Source organism: Sceloporus undulatus, chromosome 4 (genome assembly GCF_019175285.1).
Source record: "Sceloporus undulatus isolate JIND9_A2432 ecotype Alabama chromosome 4, SceUnd_v1.1, whole genome shotgun sequence".
NCBI classification, from domain to species: domain Eukaryota; kingdom Metazoa; phylum Chordata; class Lepidosauria; order Squamata; family Phrynosomatidae; genus Sceloporus; species Sceloporus undulatus.
Window position 1 is genome coordinate 72,937,666 of NC_056525.1, and position 23,818 is coordinate 72,961,483.

The window sequence follows — 23,818 nt, forward strand, 5'->3', positions numbered from 1 at the left end:
TCCCGGCCTCAGACCCCGCCCGGCTTGGCCCACCGCCCCTTCCCTGCCTCCCTCCCCGGGTCCCAGCCCAGAGCCACCCGCCGTAGAAACCTCTGTGTTAAGTCAAAAGGGTCTCCTGGCACCTTTGGGACTCGAAAGAAACTAGCAGCATGAGAAATGTAGACACAGATCAGGATGTAAAGTGCTCCTGTGGCGCTTTCGAGTCATTGAAGGAAAGAAGGTGGTAGCAGGGGGATGAGAAAGGTCGCTTTACTGTATAGATCGGGAAGAAAGCTGGTAGCAGGAGCGCGACAAATGTCGGTCTCTACAGATCAGGAGGCCAAGGGACCCTGTGGCACGTTTGAGACTCAAAGAAAGAAAGAAGCTAGTAGCAGGAGAAATGAAGATATACAGTAAATCGGGATGTAAGGGGATCTAGTGGCTCTTTCGAAGAGTCACTGAAAGAAAGAAGTTGGCAGCACGAGGGTGGGAAATGTATATATATATAGATCAGGACGCAAAAGGGATCTGAGAGACACGTTTAAGACTCAAAGAAAGAATTTGGTAGCCTGAGAAATGTAGATACAAATCAGAATGCAAAGGGAGCTAGTAGCACCTTTGAGACTCATTGGAAGAAAGAAGGTGGCAGCAGGAGCATGAGAAATGTAGATATAAGTCAGGATGCCAGGAGATCTAGTGGAGACCAAATGTCCTCCTTTTCCAGGACATGATCTAGCATTTCAGCCTTCTGTTCAGGAGGAATTTCAAAACACTCTCCATTTGGAGCATGACTGAGAAGCATGATTTATATGAGTGTTTGGAGCTTTTCGGTTGGCCATGTTCGACATTTTCTTTTGAATGCCCCACATTTTGCTCTGCCTTGTCCTCCTTTGCAGTGAGAAGATCTGGTGAATCCTGCTTTGAGACTAAAGTAAGAAGCCGATTGCAAGACACGAGAAACATATAGATGGATTAAGACGCAAAAGGGATCTAGTAGCACCTTGGTGCCTCAATGAAAGAGAGAAGCTGGTAGCACGAAGAAATGTATACAATATATAGATTAAGATGCAACAGGGGCCTAGTTGCACCTTTGAGACTGACTGAAAGGAAGAAGTTCGTAGCATGATCTTTCCTAGACTTGAGCCTACATGCACCTGAGGAAGGAGGCTCAAGTCCAGGAAAGCTTCTCTCTTCCAGCGAATCTCAAAAGTGCTCCCCAAGATCCCCTTTGCATCCTGATTTCTATATACATCGCTCATGCTACCAGCTTCTCCCTTCCAGTGAGACTCATATTCAGGGCCATATAGCAAAGCCCAAAAACATCCAAAATCCACCAAATGGTGATACCTTTATGGGACCAACCAAAATGCACAAAATACACTGTGCAAGCTTTCCTTTCTTCATCAGCCTCCCCATCCCCCATGTAGGGTTTTTAGAGGACCAGCTTGGCCTTGTGGTTTGAGTGCTGGGCTACAAGTCCTGAGACCAGGGTTGTTGTTCTCATCATCATCATCATTATTATTATTATCATTAATGTTTATTTATATAGTGCTGTGGATTTATACAGCGCTTCACATCACGAACAATCAAAGACAAAGAAAACCTGCCATAGGCGTATAGCCTAAAAGCAGCGCAAATTACGAAATTAAAACATATCTTAAAATAATTCAGAATGTTAAATTATTAAAACAATACAATTAGATACATTAGATATATGTTATTTTTTAAAAAATAAATTATTTATTATAACTCAAATATACATTTAGACACGCCATACATACCCCTATATTTCATATGTTATACTTGCTCAGTGCCTTGAGTTCCTATATTGGGAGAAAGGCAGGATATAAGAAAACAACAACAATAATGATACACAAGATCTTACATAACATACTTAACATACATAACATGCGCCTTACCTTACATACCATATGTTCATGCCTTCAAAGACATAAAATGTAAACATACAAATATAAAACATATAAACATTATTATTATTATTGTTATTATTATTATTATTATTTGTATCCTGTTCTTTTCTCAAGACTCAGAGTGGCTTCACAGCATTAAAAAACAGTACAATTAAAAACATATATGTGTGTGTGTGTCTATATATATATATATATATATATATATATATATATATTCAGTTCCCAGCTCAGCCATGGAAGCCCAGTGAGTGACCTTGGGCAAGCCACACTCTCTCAGCTTCAGGGGAAGGCCAGGGCAAAACCCCAGGAGATAGAGTTGCCTTTTAGGGTCGCCATGAGTCAGAAATGCCTTGAAGGCACACAACAACAACAACAACAACAACAACAACAACAAACAAATGCTCAGAGCTTGGCCCCAAAGGGTTTCCCCCTGGGACTGGCTGTCCTTCCCAAAGTCTGGCAGGTGGCTCCTTTAAGAGATGGAGGGGCGTTGCTATGGAAACAGATAATGTTTACTGCTGCTCAGTGCAGAGGGATGGGGAGGCAGTGAAGAGGAGGACTCCCTGGAGGGAAGTGGAGAGGAGACCGAGCTCTGCCTGTGAGGAATGTGGGGTAGGACTGGGGTCGGATAAGACTTCCAGAAGGGCCAAGAGAAGGGGAGGCTGGGGGGTAAGTATGGCAAGAAGGGGTTGGAGATGGGAGTGTCAGTGGGGCATGTTGCAAGTTGCATCCACACTGGAGGAATAATAGTGCGGGTTGAGCCCGCTTTAAAGAGTGCTCTGGGGCCACAACAAACAACCATTCCCAGAATTCCATAGCTTTCAGCCACACCATTTAAAGCGGGCTCAACCCGCACTATTTCTCCAGTCTGGATGCAGTGTGGTAGGTTGCTTTTTGACTCCTCCTTGTGTGCCTCCAGATTTCTTCAGAGGTTTTTCTTCTTTCTTTTGCCATGACCATCCTCTGAGGAGATTATCACACTGGGACGGGATCCCATCGTTATCCCATCTTGGACTGCGATTCCACAAAAGGCTTTCAGATCGCAGCACTATTGTCCCAACACTGAGGCGGCATTGCATTAACACAAACTCTGGTTCACACAAAATTCCAGGCTATGCCACTTCAATGACGGTTTTTTGAAAGTCTTACACATGATCACGGCCAGTAGTGCTTTCCAGACGGGATAAGGTCCAGATATGTGTGACGTCATATGAAAATGTAACGCCAAAGGCTTTCATGGCCAGAATCCACAGTTTTTTATGAGTTTTCGGGCTATGTGGCCACGTTTTATAAGAGTTTATTCCTGATGTTTTGCTGTGGCTGGTATCTTCAGAGAATGCTAGCATCGAAGAGAGTTGGATACACACACACACACTGTGTGACCCTGGGCAGGGTAGAGTGATTTCCATGTTAATCTGTATATGAAAATCTTCTCACGATCATGCTATGAGTACGGGAAAAGGATGGGACAAGTATGTTTTGTCTCCTGTCAGATAATCTCCTGAGGCTGAGAGAGTGTGTGACTTGCCCAAGGCAAGGTTTTTAACTTGAGCTGGGCATCGAACCCTGGTCTCCAGAGTCATAGCCCAATGCTCAAAGCACTAGACCATGCTGGCTACAGCTCCCCTAATCCCCAAACACCAACGCCTGGGGATTTGCAGTCCACAAAATAAAAATAAAATAAGGAATTTTTATTAAGCACTGGACATGGGTTCCATATTTGCTGGCTGTGTCAGACCTGTTTTATGGCTCCCTGAGAGTTAGCATTCAAAAACCTAGTAGCTGTATTAGTCTGGAAAATCAGGATATAAAAGGGATCTAGTAGCATCTTTGAGACTCACTGTAAGGGGATGCAGTGGCATTTTCGAGAGTCACTGAAAGAAAGAAGTTGATAGCATAAGAATGAGAAATGTGGGATGTTGCAGTACTTTAAAGACTCACTGAAAGAAAGCTGGTAGTAGGAGCATGGGAAATGTATATATAGATCAGGATACAAAGGGATCTTGTAGCTGTAGCACCTATGAGACTAACTGAAAAGAAAGAAGCTAGTAGCATGAGAAATGTATAAATATATAAATTAGTATGCAAAGGGATCTTGTGTAGCACTGTTGAGGCTAACTGAAAGAAGGAAGCTGGTAGAATCAGCAATATATATATTTATTTTAAAATTTTTAAAAAAGATCTAAAAACTCACTTATTTCGGCTGGCATTCCCACCTTAGTAATTTTGTTTTTTGCCCCAATTACTTTAAAGTTGTTGTTCTATTCTTGCCCTGATATTTTGATTGCTTGTTTCCCGTCCCTACTCCTCTGACGATGTTTTAATTTTTATATGTAATATTTTAACTTGTAATTTATTGTCTTCTATCTGTAAGCCGCCTTGATCACATCGTGGAAAGGCGGGGTATAAATAAAGATTATTATATATATATATATATATATATATATGTATATATGGATCCTCATGCAAAAGGATCCTGTAGCACCTTTGAGACTCACAGAAAGAGAGAAGCCAGTAGCTAGACCTCGCCTAGGCTTGTGCCTCCTTCCTCAGATGGATGGTCTTTTCTCAATATATAAGTGATGATGGGATTGTCTGTTGCAAGGAGAAACATTAGCTACACATCTGTTGCTTTGGCTGCAGTGGCTGGGGGAGTCTTGGAGTGGCATTGCAAGCTTTGATCTGAAGCATAAGTTGGAGTGGGAATAACATGACATTTGCTGATGGACCTTCTATAACTATCTGCTGTCTTACCTGCACCATATATCTTTTCCCCCTCTTTAAAGCATCCAACCTGGCATTGGAGAGTGCTCCCATGTCATCCTTGCCTAGTGCGCCTGGAGAGTGCTTACAGCCGGTTCCATCACTCTGGAGGATGCTAGAGGAGAAACTAGAACCCAGAGAGAGGCTTGAGGTGAAGGCTATCCTGGGTGATGATGTTGTGGAACGAAACCTGGAACTTCTTGCTGAGGTTAAGTACAGGGATAGCCAATTTTCACTGAATGAGAGTTTTCGGCCAAGTGTATGACCCAGAGTTGTGCATGCTTTTCGTCTTCCTACTTCAGATGATAACAGGAGAGCAAAACAAGAGCAGTCCTTTCCCCCCTCTGAATAAGTAGCTTATTGTGTCTAGTTCAAGAGAATTATCTGAATGCAACATCAGTTCAAGACCTTTATGAGCTACAATGGTAGCATCATTTTGGAAAAAAGAAAAGAAAAAAGGGGGGGGGGTTCATGGATTAAAGAGACTAGCCCTCACAGAGCACTTTGTGCAGATTCTGGGATTCTGGGAATCAGCATATCTGTAGGGCATGCATTTGGGGGAGGCTGGGGTACAGACATGAAACAGGTACTCACATGTATGCAGGGAGGTAATCAGGCTTTCCATGGCATATTTATGTCTGGTTTTCTTATAGAATCATAGAACCACAGAGTTTGAAGAGACCACAAGGGCCAGCCAGTCCAACCCCTTACCATGCAGGAAATCACAGTCAAAGCACCCCAAAGAGATGGCCATCCAGCCTCTGTTGCATGCAATTTAGAAATGTGCAAAGAAGAAAATGAATTATATTTTTTATTTTAAAATTTCTATAATATTTTGTCAATATTGTGCTTCACACTCATGGTACTTTCCCATTACCATTTCAGAAGCCTGTGAAAGAGCCACAGTTTTGCTGAATTCACTAAAAGACATGATAGCTTCACAATATCGGCTGAAAACCTGTCGAGCAGTTATGAATATGTAACCTGGAGTTACTCACTCATGATTGTTTCATATTCACAATCCCTATGTCATCCCTAGTTTAATTTAGGAGCTATGAAGGGACCATTGGGGGAGTCTCCACTTACCAGGAAGCAGCCACTGCAATTGATGGGGGTGGGGGCTATTCTCCTATCAGATGGGATGGAGCTGACTGATGTTCCCAACCTCCCTTGCATGAGCAATCTCCAGCAAAAGGGGAAATTGCAAGAGGGGTGTTTATCACACAGAGGTTTTTGCAGCTCAGATCTGGGGTGACTGCAGGTCCAACACTGCGAATTCACGTTACAACATGAATGTATTATCAGACATGATTCCTTTCTATGGGAGCTCCTTCCGTGGCACTTCCGCAGTGAATCCAAAGTGACTCCTCATTTTGATGAATTCAGAAAAAAGTGAATTCATAGAATTCGCTTTCACGCTCACTTCGATTTCACTCCGAATTGGTCTGGTGTGGAATGCAACTTTGCTTCTGCTCTGGTACACCACCGCAAACCCCTCGGGTTGCAAATTTCCCATGATGCAGCACTGCAATTGTCCCCATTTCCTTTCACTTTCAGGCAACTTTCAGGGCAACTCATTTTTTATATGTATGTATGTATGTTCGTGAATGTGAATATACAGATATGTCTGTCTGTCTATCTATCTCTGTGTTGAAATTGCTGAAATGGAAGGGAAAATAAAAAAGGGGGATGAAGAAGACACAGAAATATTCACGAGGCAAATATTCATGCAATCACACAATTATGCAAAACAGGGAACAAAAACTTGTGCCCCCTTTCACCCCAGAAACGTACAAGGTCACGATGCATTCAGACGCCCACTGAGCATGCGCAAGGGTGCTGATTCGAATCGTTGAATCCCACTGGTGTGGTTATACAATTTGCACTCACTCTGCTTTGCTTGAATCTGCATCACGTGACTTGCCTTGGATTCAATTCCCCCTCGATTCAGAAGGGCAACAGAAGAGCAACCAGGTGGGATAAAACATTCAAGTTATAACGTGAATTTGCATAGCTGAACCAGGAGTCACCCTGGATCTGAGCTGCAAAAACCTCAGTGTGATAAACACCAGGGACTTTAACTGTTGCACTGGAGATAGTGCACTGGAGTCAGTCAGCTGCTTCCCAATAAGTGGGGATTGGGACAGGATTCTCTGTGTAGCACTGTAACTATAGTAATATTGTATGTGTAAATCCTTGAGTGACTTTTGAAATGCACTGTTGTATATGATAATCATTTTTTAAAAATGTATGCAAACATAACTAAGAAGCACAATATGCATAACTGTTTCCAAACAATGAGCTGTTGACATGATGGGTCATGTAACGTTCATTTAATGTTTTCTTGACTATTTTGTCATTAGAGTACAGTTTTGCAGCTCCCACCTTGTATTGATATTGGACACCATCTCATTTCCCACTCCTCACCATGCTACATCCTCCCCCTTCCCTTCCCATCATAGCTCCCCTTCTGTTGTGATATGAACACCTCAGGCCTTATCTATGTCAGGCGTTCTTAATTTTAAAGCCAGACTGTCCAATCCCACCTTTATGTGTCTTCTTTTCTCTCTACATTGTTTCTTGATCTCCTTGTTTTATTCATGCTCTCCTTGTGTTTGCTGCCTCCAAAGCTGCCTGAAACAGCTTTATGCTTTCTGTTCATCAGGTTGCCTCCCCCTCCAGATCCATTCTCAGGACTAATTTTTTTAAAAAACAAGGATGGGAAATATGTGGCCCTTCAGTTGTTGTTGGGTTGCAGCTCCCAGTAGTTCTCATCCAGTTAGGGCTGATGGGAGTGGCAGTCCATCAACATATGGAGAGCCATATTTTTCCTCACTGCTGTTTCAAAGAAAGCCTTTCTTTAACTTTCACCTCATCTATCTACTTCTCCATTGCCTTGTATGAGTTCTAGTTCGTTGGCTATGCCTTTCAGCTGATTCTTGATTATGTAACCTGTCTTATTCCAATGCTAAAGTCCAAAACTCAAACCACTACGCCATGCTGGCTTAACTTTTCCCCTTTTGTGAACAGTAATATGTTACTGTCTGTGTAGCTGCAAAAAAAGGCACACTTGTCATTTGCTCAAATTAGTGTATGTCTAGAGCAACAGTAGTTGTTCCACCAGATGTTTTGAACTTCATTTCCCAGAAGCCCTAGCCAGCTTGACCAACAATCAGGAATTCTGAGAGCTGAAATCCAAAACATCTGGAAGACCAAAGTTTGGGAAGCACTGGTTTATAGGAAGCCATCCACCCTGTTCTTTTGCAACAGCCTCTTTGATCTAATGTTTTCAGAAAGCTACAGTATGGTATGTGATTTCACTAAAACTGGACAGAGCTAAAGAATGGTGCTTTCAGATTTCATAATCCTCCTCTCCCTATGTTTTAAATTCAAGTGCTGGTCACAAATAACAACATACATGCATTTTTCTACAACAGGAGATATTCATTACGAAAAATGATGTACTCAGAAGGCCTTGGCAGCATGGCCATGTGAGGGTCTCCCCACCCCCACCTGCTTTCTGACTCTGGTTTGGATTCTGTGTGAAAAGAAAGCATCTCTGCTTTTGTGAAGGCAAAACTGTGGGGCGTGAAATTATGTTGTCACTGCCTCCCTTCTCTACAAGGTCCCCCTTTCCTAACCCCCAGATCAGCTGGTTCCTAACGCTTGACCAGAGTCCCTAATCCAGGGTATACCAGGCCCTTTGTTCTCCTCCAGCCATTCATGCCCTTTCTGTATTCATTCTAGTCCTGACTGTGACCAAGAAGAACAGTAAACATCCCAGAGATAAAACACTCACAGACCTTGCCTCTTCCTGAAAACAGAACAGCAGATCATGCTGAAAAACTGCACCCTTTCCCCCATTCAAGTGTTTGGGGCCTTACTTGTCCCCCAACCTGAGCATTCAAGTTTAACATTCCCTTTTTTGTGAATAGTATTGGACTACTCTCTTAGGACTTCTTCCCACCTGGCTTTCTGTTACCTTTTAATCTTGTAACTGACAAAGTTGGCCCAAATTCCGCCTGTCTCTCCCCTGTGCCTTTTTCCTATGTGCCTTTTCCCCTCCCCAGTTCTGATAACCAAGGAAGCGGTTGTACTGTAACAGTTGCCTGTAGATGTGTGAGTCCAAAAAGGGACTTGCCCTCCAAATGTCCTACAATATATTTAATGTAGCTGAGGATATTTTTGCTTCATGACCTTGACTTTCTGCACAGGGGAAAGGGGTGGTTCTGTGGGGAGATTCCCTGAGCTTGTCACCTTTTATGGAGTGTCTGTGATAGAGGAGATGACAATTCGGTGTCCTTGTGCCAACTATGGTCGAATGACAGCATCCTCGCTCAGCCTGGAGGAGAGTATGAATGCTTAATAAGTAGCTGTCGGCTGCTTATTAAACCCTGCCTGCAGGGTAAACTTGTCCATTTTCTGCTTAAAGCTCAAAGGTTCTATTACTTTTAACCTTAAAACACCCTTCACCTAATCTACAGACTCATAGCTCATTCCCATTCCTAGTCAAATTAAATATTTTACTGAAGTTGGTGGACTCCTGTCTAGTATATATGGGAGCACATGGGGGACTTGCTCTGAGAGCACATGATAGAAAAAAGGTGGAAAATGTTTGGCATCTTGTGCCTGCTGCTTGTGTGGCCTCTTGTGCCTGTTGGTGGACTGCAGTTCCTAGCAGCCCTAGTCTGCATAGCCAGTAGTTTCCTCATCTCATTATTGAAGAACATGCACAGCAGGTAATTGTATGTTGTAGAGAGTGTCAGATTTATGTATGCAAAGTTATAAGAGAGTGGGGAAAGCAATAGTGGTGAGGTGAGGGTGGGTCGGAGCCATTGATCAACCTACCTCTGTTGTATTTAAAGCCAATAAATATCTTTAAAAATGACAAGGATGAAAGATTGCAGCAATGTGCTTCAGCAATTTCATGCTTATTTACATGAAATTTGTGGAAATTTATGCAACATATATTGTTTATTTATTTATTTTTTAATGCTGAATTCCAACGCTGGCTCTTCCGGCTCTTCCTTTTTATTCAGGTCCTTCTGGCCATAAAGTCTATCACACTTTTAAAAATTAGCCTTTTAAGAACCAGCATCTCAAAAGATAACAAGCAGGTTTCCCCCCCCACCTAGCACATATTTTGATAATTGTATGAACAGTATTTTAAGAAACACAGGAAGGTCACTGCAAATAAAATAGGTCTTCCAGCACTTGAGTTTCAAAATGCTTGTATTATGCAAAAGAAGCTGAGGGAGGTCTGGGGGAAAGAGGGGAGAAATAGTGGCAGGGGGTGGATGCCAGCAGGATGGTGAGGTAGAGCAGAACAGGCAAAGATTGTCAGAGCAGACCTGGGGTCAAACAAGGAAACATACTTATGAAAAAGAATGAGCTGAGGTTAAGTAGTAGAGAAGCAAATACATGGCTTACCATTCATTAATCTGTATTCCCTCCTTTTCTTCTCACAGAGTACAGTGTTGCTACATGATGTATTTTCCTTCTTCCCTTAATGTATGACATACTTTAGGAATGTATTTAAGTACTGAACCCTATCACTGTGGTTTTCACAACTCTTATATGTATTTCCTTCCATCATTTTAAGGATTATCTAAGACTAGCTTTTGCTAAACACTTGTTCCCTGCTGGTGTTTCTAATATGGGAGAATGTTTCTGAAGGATTCTCTCTGCTTGCTTAATTTGGTACAACTGCTTTGTTGCAATGAGATACATGGCTTGATTTGTAGATATGTGTTGAAATCTCATTTCTCTAGGCTGGCAGGGAGGGACTATTTAAGATTATGCTGGGCATGGGGAGATGGCAGGGGAGTACTACCTGAATGAAATCAGTTTCTGTGTCACTATCAGGTTGTACGAATTTTTGTCTGTGGCTGTACATTGTCCCTAACCCAGTACAACATCTTTCTATTTACAGGTACAAACCATGCTGGAATTCTACCAGGAGCTGCAGTTGGGCCACCTAAGTCTAGAACAAAGCCCTATACCAGCAAATGACATCAGGGCCTTGCTGGCTGCCCCTCCACATCTTAAGGAGTTGGTGAGGGAGGAGATTCGTCTTCTTCTGACTGGGCTGCAGCAAAAGGCTTTACAGGAAGGCAGGTACTAGGAAGGAATGAGATTATTAAAAACTGACTGTGGGTCTGGGATAAGACAATGATAAGGAGATTGTGCGCTGAATGCAAACCCATATTTTATGTGTCCAGACACATTAGAAGGAAGCAGCACACAAAACTTGAGTTTGAGACCTAAAACTATCCCAAAAGTTTGGCATAGATTTGGAAGAGATGTGAAATTTGGGGGTTCAAAGTTAACACACCTGGCAGGTTACAGGTTGCGGTTACATGATATTTCATGTTGCTTCAAAGGAGCTATTCAAGATCCTCAACCCTATTCTTCAAACAGAGTCAGCAGCTTGAAAATGGCAGTTTGTATTAAAATCCAGAGCAGATTTGCTGCCTCAGTAATGTGGAAACCACCAGCATGCCTTGGATATTGGGCATGGAACAGGAAAGAAGCAGTCTCCAACTGAGGTAGCTGGTGATAGAACTATGTCCAAGGCATCTTTTGTCCAAGACAACCAAGCAGAAGGATCCCAAATAGTAGCGTATGGATGTGTGTGAGAGAGTATGAGTATGAGTGAGTTTCCCACCTATATTGTGGTTCTGCCATCTCACTGCAGCTTTTTTTAAAACAGAAATCCAGGGTTGCTTTTTGCTTATCTGTAGGAGGATGAGTCTTACATGATAACCTTTTAGGAGCAAATGTTCCATTTTTGTCATTTTTCTATCAGCCATCAGAATCAAGTAGATTAGTCCTTTTTGTTTCTCTGGTATGATTTGTGTGTAGCCTCAGGCTGGGGTTACATCCCCATACTTCCAGTTTCAAAAGGGGCATTCATCCGAGTAAGAGACCAGATCAACAGCACCTGCAGGAACCCTTGGCAGGGATTAATCCCTGCCTTGCCCCTGTGTAAACAGTTGAAAACTCAGTGGGGGCAGCAGTCACAACAGACAGACCAGCAATGGAAAAGCTTTCTTTCTCATCATTTCCCCACACATTGGAGCTGTTCGTGTCAGTACCTACCCTCCAGACCTTTCCAATAACCCTCAGTCACAACTATATGCACTTCTTAAGAGTTCCTCTCCTTCCACACATTTATATATCCTCAGAGTGTGAGTCTGTGTACTGTTTAGGAGGTTAAAGAAGTGAGGGGAGTTGTCGTCTCTGTTTTACAGTTTTGGCTGAAGAGATTTATCTGGCTCATATTTATTACAAGTAGTGAGTAACTGCAGTGCTTGGTTATAGAGCAAACTATTCTCCTCTTTTCTTTGCTGTTTTATGCCTCTTCTGCATCTTATTACAGGGACCAAGATTGTGCCATTGCTAAATATAATCCACGTGTAGTTACCTTTGCTTTGGGGGTGAATGCTGGCAGTGGCCATCCTTCATCTGGGAAGAGTGCTCCTCTCAGGTAAGACCAGGGGTAGGCAACCTTTTTGAGCCAGGGGCCGGGTTGCTGTCCCTCAGACAACTGGGGGGCCGAAGCCAAAAAATAAATAATTAAATATTTTTTAAAAAATTTAAATAAATAAATAAACCGGGACAAATGTAGGACAAAATTTTCAAATGGTGGACACTTTTTTTAAAAAATGGAAGACACGCAAAAAAATTTGCTGATTTTTAAAACAATGTTAATATAAATGCACGTTTCTGAGGCTTCTATAGACAATTGCCCCCCTTGCCCGCTGCTTGCCCCCCTTTCCCACCTCCTCCTGATAGGCCAAAGGCCCCACGCCCTCACGCGAGAGGCCAAAGGCTCCGGCGGCAATCGGCGGCAGGACTGGGCGGGGGCCGGTCCCAAGGCCTTGCCGGGCCGCATCCGGCCCGCGGGCTGCGGGTTGCCTACCCCTGGGTAAGACCTAGGAATAGTGGTGTTGGGCAGAAAATAAAGACCTCCGCACAATGAGCTCCTAGCCTGTGTCCCATTCCTAACCTGCACACTATGGCTGGCCTTTGTGTCACCACAGGTGGTCCGCAGTGTCAAGATGGATTCTCTCGGCAGAAAACCTAACTTCACAGAGTGCTACATGCCACAAGCTTTGAAATCTAACAGTGATTGGTACTTGCTTTTACTATGAGAAATCTTGGTGCAGATCTCTACAGTCTAATTTTGAAATGTCATACAGACTGAGTTGGAGGTCAGTTCAAGGTAGTTTGCACATAGTTGCTATATATGCTAGCAGGTAGTTCAAAAGAGGTCATGTTTCCAGTTCTGATTAGATATACATAGATTTTGAATGTAATGATGTGCATGTTTATTCATAGGTTAAGTCCTTCCATGTTCAATGGGAATTACTCCCCAGTAAGTGTATTTAGGATTACAGTTGGGCAAATCATTCCCAAATGCTCCAGCTCACCCACTAGATAGGTATCCATGCTGTCTTCTTCTTTTCCTAGTTCCAAATCTGTATTGATGAAGATAGTTGCTCTGAGGCAGCTGCCACAATGCCGACTTAAAGCAGTTTGACACTGCTTTATCTGTCATAGCTCCATCCTATGGAATCCTGGGAATTGTAGTTTGTTGTGGCACCAGAGTTGTCTGACGGAGAAGGCTAAATCTCACAAAACTACAAATCCCATAATTCCATAGCACTGAACAATGGCAGTTGAAATGGTGTCAAACTGCATTAATTCTGCACTGTGATGTAATAATAATAATAATAATAATAATAATAAATTTATTTGTATACCGCCCTTCCAACGATCAGGGCGGTGAACAACATATTAATAACATCAATACAATAACACATACATTAAAATACACTACTCATTTCCATTAAAATCAATACTAAAACCCCCATTAGCCAGCCACCATTGCTGTCGAGGGGGGGAAGACTAACTAGGACTTGATTCAGGGAATGCTACCTGAAATGGGAAGGTTTTTAACTCCCTCCTAAACTGGGCCAGGGAGGTGGCCGAGCGGAGCTCTATGGGCAGCGTATTCCAGAGGGCCGGGGCAACAATGGAATATGACCTCCTCGTTGTGGAGGCTAGTCTAGCCCCTGGAACCCTCAATAGTTGCTGCCCAGATGTTCTGAGGGTGCGGGGTGGAATGTATGGAGAGAGGTGGTCCTCCAGGTATCCTGGGCCCAAGCCATGTAGGGCTTTATAGGTTATCACCAACACCTTGTATTGTGCCCGGAAGCGAATGGGCAGCCAGTGCAGATCTTTAAGTATAGGTGTAATATGACTGGCCCTGGAAGTGCCAGTGACCAGTCTGGCTGCCATATTCTGTACCATCTGTAGCTTCCGGGTGTGGTACAAGGGTTGCCCCATGTAGAGCGCATTGCAGAAATCCAATTGAGAGGTTACCAGAGCGTGTACCACTGTTTCAAGGTCTCTCTGGGCCAGGTATGGGCGCAGCTGGCGAATAAGCCGGAGCTGATAACAGGTGCTCCTGACCGTCGCGTCCACCTGAGATGTAAGGTGAAGCGACGAATCAAGGAGCACCCCCAGACTGCGCACGGAGTCCTTCACAGGAAGCGTGATCCCGTTCAGGACAGGTGGAACCACCGCCATTCCTGGACCAGGGGAACCTATCACAAGTACCTCCGTTTTCTCTGGATTCAGACTGAGTCGGTTTTCCCTCATCCGGCCCATTACCGACTCCAGACAGGCCACGAGAGGAGAGACGCCATCCTCGGTCACTGCATCAGTCGGAGACATAGAGAATACTATTTGGGTGTCATCAGCGTACTGATAACCCCACGCCCCATGTCTCCGGATGATCTCTCCCAGCGGTTTCATGTAAATGTTAAAAAGCATGGGAGACAGAATGGCTCCTTGAGGGACCCCAGATGTAAGGGCCCTCTTGTTGGAGCACACGTCTCCCAGCTGCACCATCTGGAACCTCCCGGAGAGGTAGGACCGGAACCACTGGAGCGCAGTGCCCCCGATTCCCACCTCAGCCAGGCGCTCCAGAAGGATACTATGGTCTATGGTATCGAAAGCCGCTGAGATGTCCAAGAGCACCAACAGGGACACGCTTCCCCTGTCGATGCCCAGACGGAGGTCATCGACCAAGGCGACCATGGCCGTCTCAACCCCGTAACCCGCCCGAAAGCCAGTTTGAAATGGGTCTAGATAATCCGTTTCATCCAAGATCGATTGAAGCTGGATTGCAACCGCCCTCTCGATCACCTTCCCCAAAAATGGCAATAACGATACTGGCCGATAATTGTTATGCATCAGGAGGTCGAGGGAGGGCTTTTTTAACAGCGGTTTTACAGTGGCCAATTTCAAGCTGGATGGAAATTGCCCGTCCCTCAAAGATGTATTTATAATCCGGTGTAACAGCGAGGTTACAGCCGGTCCCCCCTGAGCCGCTAGCCATGAGGGACAGGGATCGAGAGAGCAGGTTGTCTTCCGAACGCTTCCAAGGATCTTGTCCACATCATCGGTACTGACCAACTCAAACTGATCCAGTTTAATGGAGTCCACGGAGGCTCTGGATGCCTCTACCCTTGGTTCTGCCCTAATGCCGGCGTTAAGACCTTCGCTTATCCGAGAGGTTTTATCCGTGAAGAAGTTGTTAAATTGGTCACAGCAGGCCTTTGAAGGTTCAAGGATCTGGTTCAGGGTGGGAGGGAGCTGAGTTAGCTCTCTAACCACTCTGAACAACTCTGCTGGACGCGACTCCGCGGACGCGACACGAGCACCATAGAACGAGTTCTTAGCTGCTCGTATCGCCTCTCCGTAGTCCTCCAACTGGTGGTCTAGGAGAGCCTTGTTGGCTAAGCGTAGGTGTTTCCGCCAGCGGTGCTCTAGCCTTCGCAGATCCCGCTTCCTTGCCCGGAGATCTTCCGTATACCAAGGCTTACGTTTGGAAGCGGGCCTGAGAGGGCACTTGGGAGCGATACTGTGTATAGCCCTAGAAAGACCAATATTCCAAATACCAGTCAGGGCATCAACAGAGTCGCCGTCACTTCCAACCATATATCCCTCTAGGGCTTCCTGGAACCTTCTGGGTTCCATCAGCCTTCGAGGGTGGACCATCCTAATAGGTTCACCACCCCCGGGGGGGGATCTGGGTAGAGGCCTTGATTTTTGCCTCCACGAGGAAATGATCCGTCCATGACAGGGGGGAAATATTAGTTATTTCCACCCACGGATGTAGTCTCAGTCAAGGAACCTGTCTGATCCTCATGCTGCTTTTGTGTCATGTACAGTGGTACCTCGGGATACGAAATACCCAGGTTACGAAATTTCCGGGATACGAAAAAATCCCATTGGAAATAATTGTTCCGGGTTACGAATGTTTTTCGGGTTACGAAAAATTTTTTTGGTGCTTTTCGGCGCTTTTTCGCACGAAACGCGGCTTTTCCCCATTAGCGCCTATGGCAATTCGGCTTACGAAGGCTTTTCGGGTTACGAAAGCGGCCGCGGAACGAATTAATTTCGTAACCCGAGGGAGCAGTGTAATTCCATATTTGGGACAGAGTTCTGATAAGCATCCTGGGCCATCTTGACCAGCTTCTGTCCTGGGATATCTCTATAGGAGATGGCATGGAAGAAACCTGCAAGACCAAGAAATGTGAGAAGAATGTTATGGGGACCTTTAGCCAAATCATGGTGCCAGTGGTTCATTCTAAGCTTCGCCTCATGCAGGAATGACCTGTTGTAGAAGGTACTGAGTCTGGTGACAGGAAACAGCTAGCGTTTCTCGTCATCTGTTGCTTGCACATCATCCAAGTCTCTGTTTCCCCAGACCTATATCCTCTGGCATCACTGATGATCTGGGAGCCTTCTCTGATAAACTGAATATTGTCCATATTGATGAAGTTGCCTCTCAACTTCGGTGAGATATTTTTGCTGTTGTACTTTGCTCTCTACTCTGACTTTTCTTTCTTGGACAGATTTGGTAAGAATGAAGGAGTTAGAAAAGCAGCCTGGAAGGGGGAAAACATCCAATACTGCTGGCAGATAGAGCATAATACCTTACCAATCTAGCTCTGTCTGTGATATGGGGTGAGTGTGGTGGTGTCTCTTCTTCCCTGAGATCCAGAAAGGCAGTCAGAGGTTCAGCAAGGCAGCTCTGCTTCTCTTTCATTGATTGACCATAGGGATCTGCCAAGGACTTATACAACTGCCTTTCTGCATCTGAAGAATGAGAAGAAGCAGTCATGACCCATAACCAGGCAAAGGTAGAATCTGATTCTTCATTCCTTGTTGCCTTAAGCAGAGAGAAATAGCTCCTTGGCACAGCCATGTGGCCAGTCACTGGCTGTGGAGTGCACCTGGAAGCTGCTGGCTGCACTTCTACACAGGGAAGTGCAGCCAGCTGCAAAGATGTTGCTCAAGATGTATAGCATACCTCCTTCCAGAACATCTTTAAAAGTACTTGTGTTAGTATAATCAGGGTTTGTGTCAGCATCACTCATCTATAGGATTTTGCCCACACACTGCTTATATATATTGGTATACTACCTGGATATTTTGCATATGATAAGTGGTGCATACATATTTTGGAACAAATAAAATAAAGTGTAACAGAACACCTGGTGATGAAGAGTAGTGAATCTTGTTGCAAGCGACAGTGTTTGCAGAAATGTGCACTTGGACCCAGGCAACTTGTATTCTAACCCTCTCCATCATCTTCCTCTTTATTGGCCTTTAATGTGGAAAACAAGGTTACAGAACAATTTGTAAATGTCTCTTTTGAAATGTTTGCATTTTTTGCATGGATTTATTAGCAGTGATGAAACTAGGTCATTGTAGATTCTGGATTTCATGTGGCAAATAAACCCTGATGCATTTCCTCCTCCTACCCCAAGCTCATTCTTCTGAGTGGGGTCCAACCCTAAATGCATTGCTTGTTAGCGTTGATTCCTTTCCATATACATCACTGGGGAATGGGGAGGCACTTCTGTCTGCTCCATAGCATTATGGAATATGAGGATGGGATCCTTACAATGTCAAGGAGCAAGTGCCTCCTAGGCTCATTATTCAAGCTGAATATGGGATTCTGATGTTTGAAAGTTTGGAGTCTCTGTTCCCAGAAGATCCTTAACTGAGGATCATACAGACGTCTTTGGAGAAATTCTTCATACCTAGCCATGCAGTTGGGCATCCTGCAGCTTCCAGTCAGCAGGTATAGCAAGAAAAACAAATCCCCAGCCCCATGGCAACAAGAAATCTCAGAGAGTTTGTCAAGTCAGCAGCCTACAAAATCTCAAATCAGAATGTCAGCTAAACACAGGATGAAGTTTAATAACAGTATCAGATGTTTGCTGTGGGTGGAAGGAATTAGTTATAAACAAGTAGTTACTTTTTGATTAGTTCCTATTCCCATTAACTAAGATATTAAATACATTACATTACATTTGCTGTTTCTGGTTAGAATCCTGTTGATGACTTACATAGGCATAAACCCAGGTTATGTGTGTATGTCCTTTTGGACACTGTGAAGGAGGTATTCAGTATTTTCTTGTGCACTGTCCAACCCTTGCTCCCCATGGCAAGACCCAGGGTGCACTGTCATAGCTTTTTACAGTTCCATAGATGAGAAAGCAAGCTAATGTTAACCTCGTGTATCTGCTGTCACTAGCTGTAATCCCACATATTTAAAACCATCTTTATGACTAGCAGTAATTTGTTTCCCAAAACATACCCTACAGGTCTCACTGGCAATCTCATTTCTCTTAGGACTCTGCTTGAGAGTGAGTGCTGTGCTTTGGAAAGATATATCTCTTATTTACAGGTAAGGGTTGAACAACTCCAATCCCAGCTCCCACCAATAGAGACATGCTTTTCTGTATTTGCAGATGCTTAAAAAGTCTGGCTACTCTTCTCCAAGTCTTGGCCACTTTGTACTTAGGCAAAGTATAGGGCAACATTTCCTTAGCCTAGAATACCCATGTTGATAATGTCTTCCCTCCTCTCCACATATATAGGAGCTTAGCCTATGAAATATATTCTGCTGGCCCTATGGGTAATCTTCTGTTCACCTAGAAGAGAGTATATATGAGCTCTTGAGTAGGTGTGCATTTGGCTTCCATTCCTGTACTGCAACTGTCCAAATAATTCAATTTTTTGCTCTTGTTCCCAAACCGGAGGCAAGGGCTGTGGGAAGAGAGAAAATGATGGGAGGGGAACTGTAGAGCATGTTGCAGGACTGACATAACAGTGCCTCCTGCTGTCAGTGTATGCTCATTAAAACCACTTTTCTGATAGTTCTGAGAGCTGGGAAGGTATGCCACAATGGTCTGTGACCGCTTATGTTATCTCCTGGGAGTGAGATCTGGAAGTGGACTGATGTACTACTGCCTATCCCCATAAAGCTTTCTGCAGTAACCAGGGAGTTTATCAAATGGGGGACAATTGGAAGTATAAATGTGATTAATCCATGATAATCTTGTGATTGCACCAATGGTTTTCGCACGTCATGATCAAAGTGCTATTATCCTGTGAATAACCTGTTATTATCCTGCAATTGCTCTAATGGTTTTCATTCTAATGGTTGAGGTGAAACATGATTAAAGTGCCATTAACCTGTGAATAACCAGGCAAGAAACAGCAGAAAATCATTCACGGGATTTTCCAGTGAATGTCTTTTTGCTGTTTATTGCCTGATTATTCATAGGTTATTCACATGATCATGGCTCTTGTGTTAATCTCATTTTAATCACATTTTAATGTCAGCTGCAGGATTTTCTCAGGTTAATCATTGTTTAAAGTCCCAATTTCCCTCCATGTGATAAACTCATAGGATAGCTAGAGGACTGGAAGAAAGAAAATAGAATAAAATACCTACTGTTCCCAGCCTTAGGTTCTAGTAGGTGAGACATCTACATTTGTAGATTGTGCCAAGAAAGCTGTCTTGTTTCCTTTAGAATTTTTTCTTCTTTCACAGGACCAGCTAGAGAATGCACATCAGCACACTGTGGAGCTCCAGGAGGCAGCACATGAGCCCACCATGGCTGGTATGCAGAGCTCAGGGCTTATGCCACCTACTAGAAGAGCTAGATTGGGAAGTGGGGAGAGAATTCAGAATCAGGGTGCCTGAAATTATTACCCTAAGGCAAGTGTTGCCTGGAAAGAATGGTATTTGCATGTAGGGCAGCAGCATGATTTTTATGTGAGTGATGTGTTGCTTTTCCACTCCTCAAAGTTGCCTGCTTTCCTCAGAACTACAAGAAGAGAGGCGTGCCATGGAACGGGATTTGCAGCTGAGCCAAGTCAAGCCATGCTCTAGCCCTTCCCTGACGTCAAAACAGCTCAGGACTCGTACCTACTCACCCCAACCCAGGTAACATGCAAACCTCATAACTCAAATAACTAGGAAGCTGAAAAATGCAGGACATATGTAGAACTGGAAGGAACTGGAACCTTGTAGTATGGGGGTGCGAAATATGCACCTGCCATATAACAACAGAATCACAGAATCATAAAGTTGGAAGAGACCACAAGGACCATGCAGTCCAGCCCATTCTGCCATTCAGGAACACACCATCAAAGCGCTTCCAAAAGATGGCCACCCAGCCTCTTTAAAAACCTCCGAAGAAGGAGACTCCACCATACTCAGAGGCAGCTTGTTCCACTGATGATATAGTGCAATTCCCATCATCCTTCACCATTGGATATGGTGAGAGTTGTATTTCAACAACACATGGAGGACTATATGTTCCATAAACCTGCTGTAGTAAGATGGTGACAAGAATATGTTAGTTTATGACTGGACTGCTGTATTTAAATAACAATTTGGAGAGCTTGTATGCAGGAACACTTGGAGAGACACAACCTTAATGATTTACTGGGGTGTGGGTGTGTGTGTTTGGGCCAAGCCTCCTGCTTCCTTGAACCCCTTCCCTTCATTTTGCAGCCATCCAAGAAGCACAGGCAAAGGATTCAGTTTTGGGGAGATCCTAGCTGTTTCTAACGTGCCTACTCCACCACATCCCAGAGAGCGAACATCTCCTTTATGCCATGAGACACCACCCTGGCAGGGCCCACCAATAAAAGGACAGGTGAGCTGGATGCACCAAGAACGCAAGGAATTAAGCCAAGCAAAAAAAGACAGCCAGTCACTGTTGTCCAGGTCTGTGATTCCAACACCTCCTAACATTGAGGGCCGGATCGCTTCATCATATAGGACAGCTGTACCAGAGTTGGGCTCTGCCTTCCAGCCCATGCCTCCTGTGGAACCATGCCTGCTACCCCGCTTTTGCCCTCGTACCAGGCTGCTGCGATGTAAAGGGCCCAGCTAGGGAAGAGACCTTCATCCTTATGAAATCCACATTTTTCTCATAGGCTGCCTTACGGTGGACCTCCTGCACCTGAATGGGATTTCCTGGCCTTGCTGTGGCAGGAAAAGTGAGAAAGCAGAAATGTCTCCCTTCGATTCCTCTGAAAATGGAGTCTTGGCATGAGCAGTTTCTCCACCACCACCACGGACAGCAATTTTCCCCCATTCCCATTCCCACAAAAAAAGAACTATACCCATCCTAGGTCCAGGAATATAAATTTCATTAAAATCTATTGGACTTTAAAAATCTACAACTGGGAGAGTCACAGTATGGGAGACGCATCACAATTATTGCTATGAACAATGAGAGGTGGCAAATGGTCATTCCCACACTCTACACGGGAGGGAAGGACAGACACGGAACCATGCATTAAATAGTGCATCTTCGGCGCAGCAGGGAAGGAGTGGGTGCTGGAGGCTTAGGGCAGAAGTACCATTGTGGCATGGAGCCATCTGTCCTCCCCCTATCTGCTCATGATGCAGACATTTGGCACTTAAACACTGGGCACTGTGCCCATGCCACTGGCTGGGGCAGGTACCATATGGGTAGGAACGAGATGTGCCCTTGCTGTTGGCACCGCAGCTACAACTGCAGCGATCGTGCATAATTGGGAGCTGAGGGGTGCCCCCAACCTGCACTGTTTGGCATTGGTAAGTGACTTGGCATCATTGCCCCAGGACAAAGGGTAGGATAATGGCTGCCAGGGCTGTTTCCCATCTTCTCCTCCCAAGCATCTCTAGGGGATAAAGTGCAGGCAGCAACACTGAAGTGGAAAAAAGGGGTGATGAGACCGGAAGACAGAACCATTAGTAACTTCTACCCATCTGAGCCAGTGGAGGCCCTGTTGCATGTTAGAAATTTTCAGCCAGGTTCAAGTGCCTCTGTATATCCCCTCCTTGCCTGCAGGATGGAGGGTAGAGTTTCTACCACTCACCCCACTAATACTGGAGAAATGAGCTACATATAGAGCCAAAGCCTGGCTAGAATAGAGGGTAAGAAACATTGTGCTTATTTGTCTTTTGTGCTTCTCCCAAATGGTGTGGGAAGGATCTTGGCACATCACCTGCCCTTAGCACCATGGTTGTCTCTGCCCCTTTCCCTAGGGGATGGGGCAGGGCTAGGTCCCAATGGTCTCTTGCCAGTATAGAGACCCTTATTCAAATTCACAGGATCCTCTTTAAGAGAAAGGTTTAGAACAAGTGCTTCAGAATGCCTCGCCCAACTGACCACCCGCCCCAGCTCAGGTATCAGCTCTCCAGAGGCAGTACCAAGAACAATGGGGCTGGCTAAGCATCCAGAAGATGTATTACAGGCCAAGACTGCAAACCTAGTGCAGAGTCATATGTAGTGTTTTGCCTAGAACTACCCACAGATTGTGGGTCTATCCACATGGTACATCTAGCTAAGCCTGTGTGTTTGTGGGAGAGATACTACTTCTTTTCTTCAGATCTTTGAAGTGTGACTGGATTGCACTACACCTCCCAGAATCCCACAGCCAGCATGGCCAATGACTAGGTTGGCCAGGAGATTCTGGGATTTGTAGTCCAAAATAATATCCAAGCTCTGTCTTATGCCTCTGTGTGTCTGTGTATAAGAGAGAGATTGATTCTGGATGGATGGGCAAGGCTAGAGACAAGATTGGTGCAGACATATGTATTCCTGTGTGCTCCAGCCCTTCTCTGGCTGTAACTCCATGAGGAGGAGTTCTTACTCAAATTATCAATCTGTCAAACCCTCTTGAAGTATTTCTAGCAAGAACATTCTCTCTAATGGGCATCGTAAGTGGAACTTCCTATAGGATGCTACTCCCTCACCTTTCCTAGGCACAAGAGAGGGCAAGAAAGCTGAGAAGGTCTCTGTGTGGGTGGATGGTGTGCAGACTTCAATGCATTTCTCTGGAAGAGCTCTCACGGGGGCATCAATCTAGCTGAAGACCACCAAGTCCATGATTGAGCTTTGCTGAGAATTGCTGGATTAGATGTACTATTCCCACCCTACCCCCTGACAGCCCTCATCCCTCCCACTGATACCTCATTTCTTCTCTCTGGGGCCAGTCCCTATGGCCCTGATCCAGGGCAATAAGGGGCATACCATCCCCCATAGATTCCAGACCCCCTGGGCCCAGGTGCAGCTGCCAGAATCCACCTGGAAGGAACTGCAGAGCCAATGAGGCTTCAATAGACCTTCCTCCAAGTACCCTTCAAGGCACCTCCCCGCAACTCTTCAGCCAGTGCACAGCCTCCCCACGTCTCTGACCCTGGTCCTGGCTGTGAATAGGGGCCATCTGAATATTACTGTAAACATGAGGGTTACAAGATGGCACAGGGCGAACAGGGCACTAATGAGGTGGGTGGGGTGGGAACTCACAGACCCCTCCCCCAGAGTCCGGCACAGCCTGGGAGCCAGGGCTCCCCCACCCAGTGGGGGGCGCTGTAGCATATCTGAGCAGAGTAGGGTTTGAAGGACCAGGGCAGGTGGGAAAGGGGAGGTACAAGGAGCACTCCCTGCCCTGCCTCCCAGGCTAAGGTTCAGATCTTGGAGTCCTGGCTGTGGGTTGAGCCATTGCTTCCAATGGTGATGGCAACAGCCACGCCAGCTTCGTCGCTCTTGGGTTTTTCAGGGTTCAGCAGCTGCACCTCCAACTGGGACTCTGTGGAGGAGCTGAGCGCTGGTGCGTAGCGGCCTGTCCGGTGCTCCACAAGGGCTGGGCCCCACTCGCGGCTGGGCCGGGTTGCGTTTTTCAAACGCTGCATAGACAGAAAGCACAGGCAATTAGTGAAAAGATGCAAGGCAGGCACACATGTTGAGCCCCCCATATCTTGG

At 45.0% G+C, this 23,818-nt stretch overlaps 2 protein-coding genes across 4 annotated transcripts in view; one reads left to right on the forward strand and one right to left on the reverse strand.

Moving 5' to 3' along the window:
- The first annotated feature begins 2,467 nt into the window (after window positions 1-2,467).
- Window positions 2,468-20,956, forward strand: CCDC24 (coiled-coil domain containing 24). The gene is made up of 9 exons (XM_042464611.1): window positions 2,468-2,522; window positions 4,697-4,881; window positions 10,606-10,790; window positions 12,055-12,162; window positions 16,459-16,548; window positions 18,396-18,450; window positions 19,603-19,672; window positions 19,878-19,998; window positions 20,572-20,956. The coding sequence occupies exons 1-9, from the start codon at window positions 2,516-2,518 to the stop codon at window positions 20,954-20,956; spliced, it is 1,206 nt and encodes a 401-aa protein (XP_042320545.1). The 5' UTR covers window positions 2,468-2,515.
- SLC6A9 (solute carrier family 6 member 9) overlaps window positions 17,936-23,818 on the reverse strand; it is an 88,803-nt gene continuing 82,920 nt past the window's right edge. For all 3 annotated transcript variants that reach the window (XM_042464609.1, XM_042464610.1, XM_042464608.1), the window contains one exon: window positions 17,936-23,742. In XM_042464609.1, the coding sequence (XP_042320543.1) occupies window positions 23,524-23,742 (219 nt within the window). In that variant the 3' untranslated portion in view covers window positions 17,936-23,523. The remainder of the gene's footprint in view (window positions 23,743-23,818) is intronic.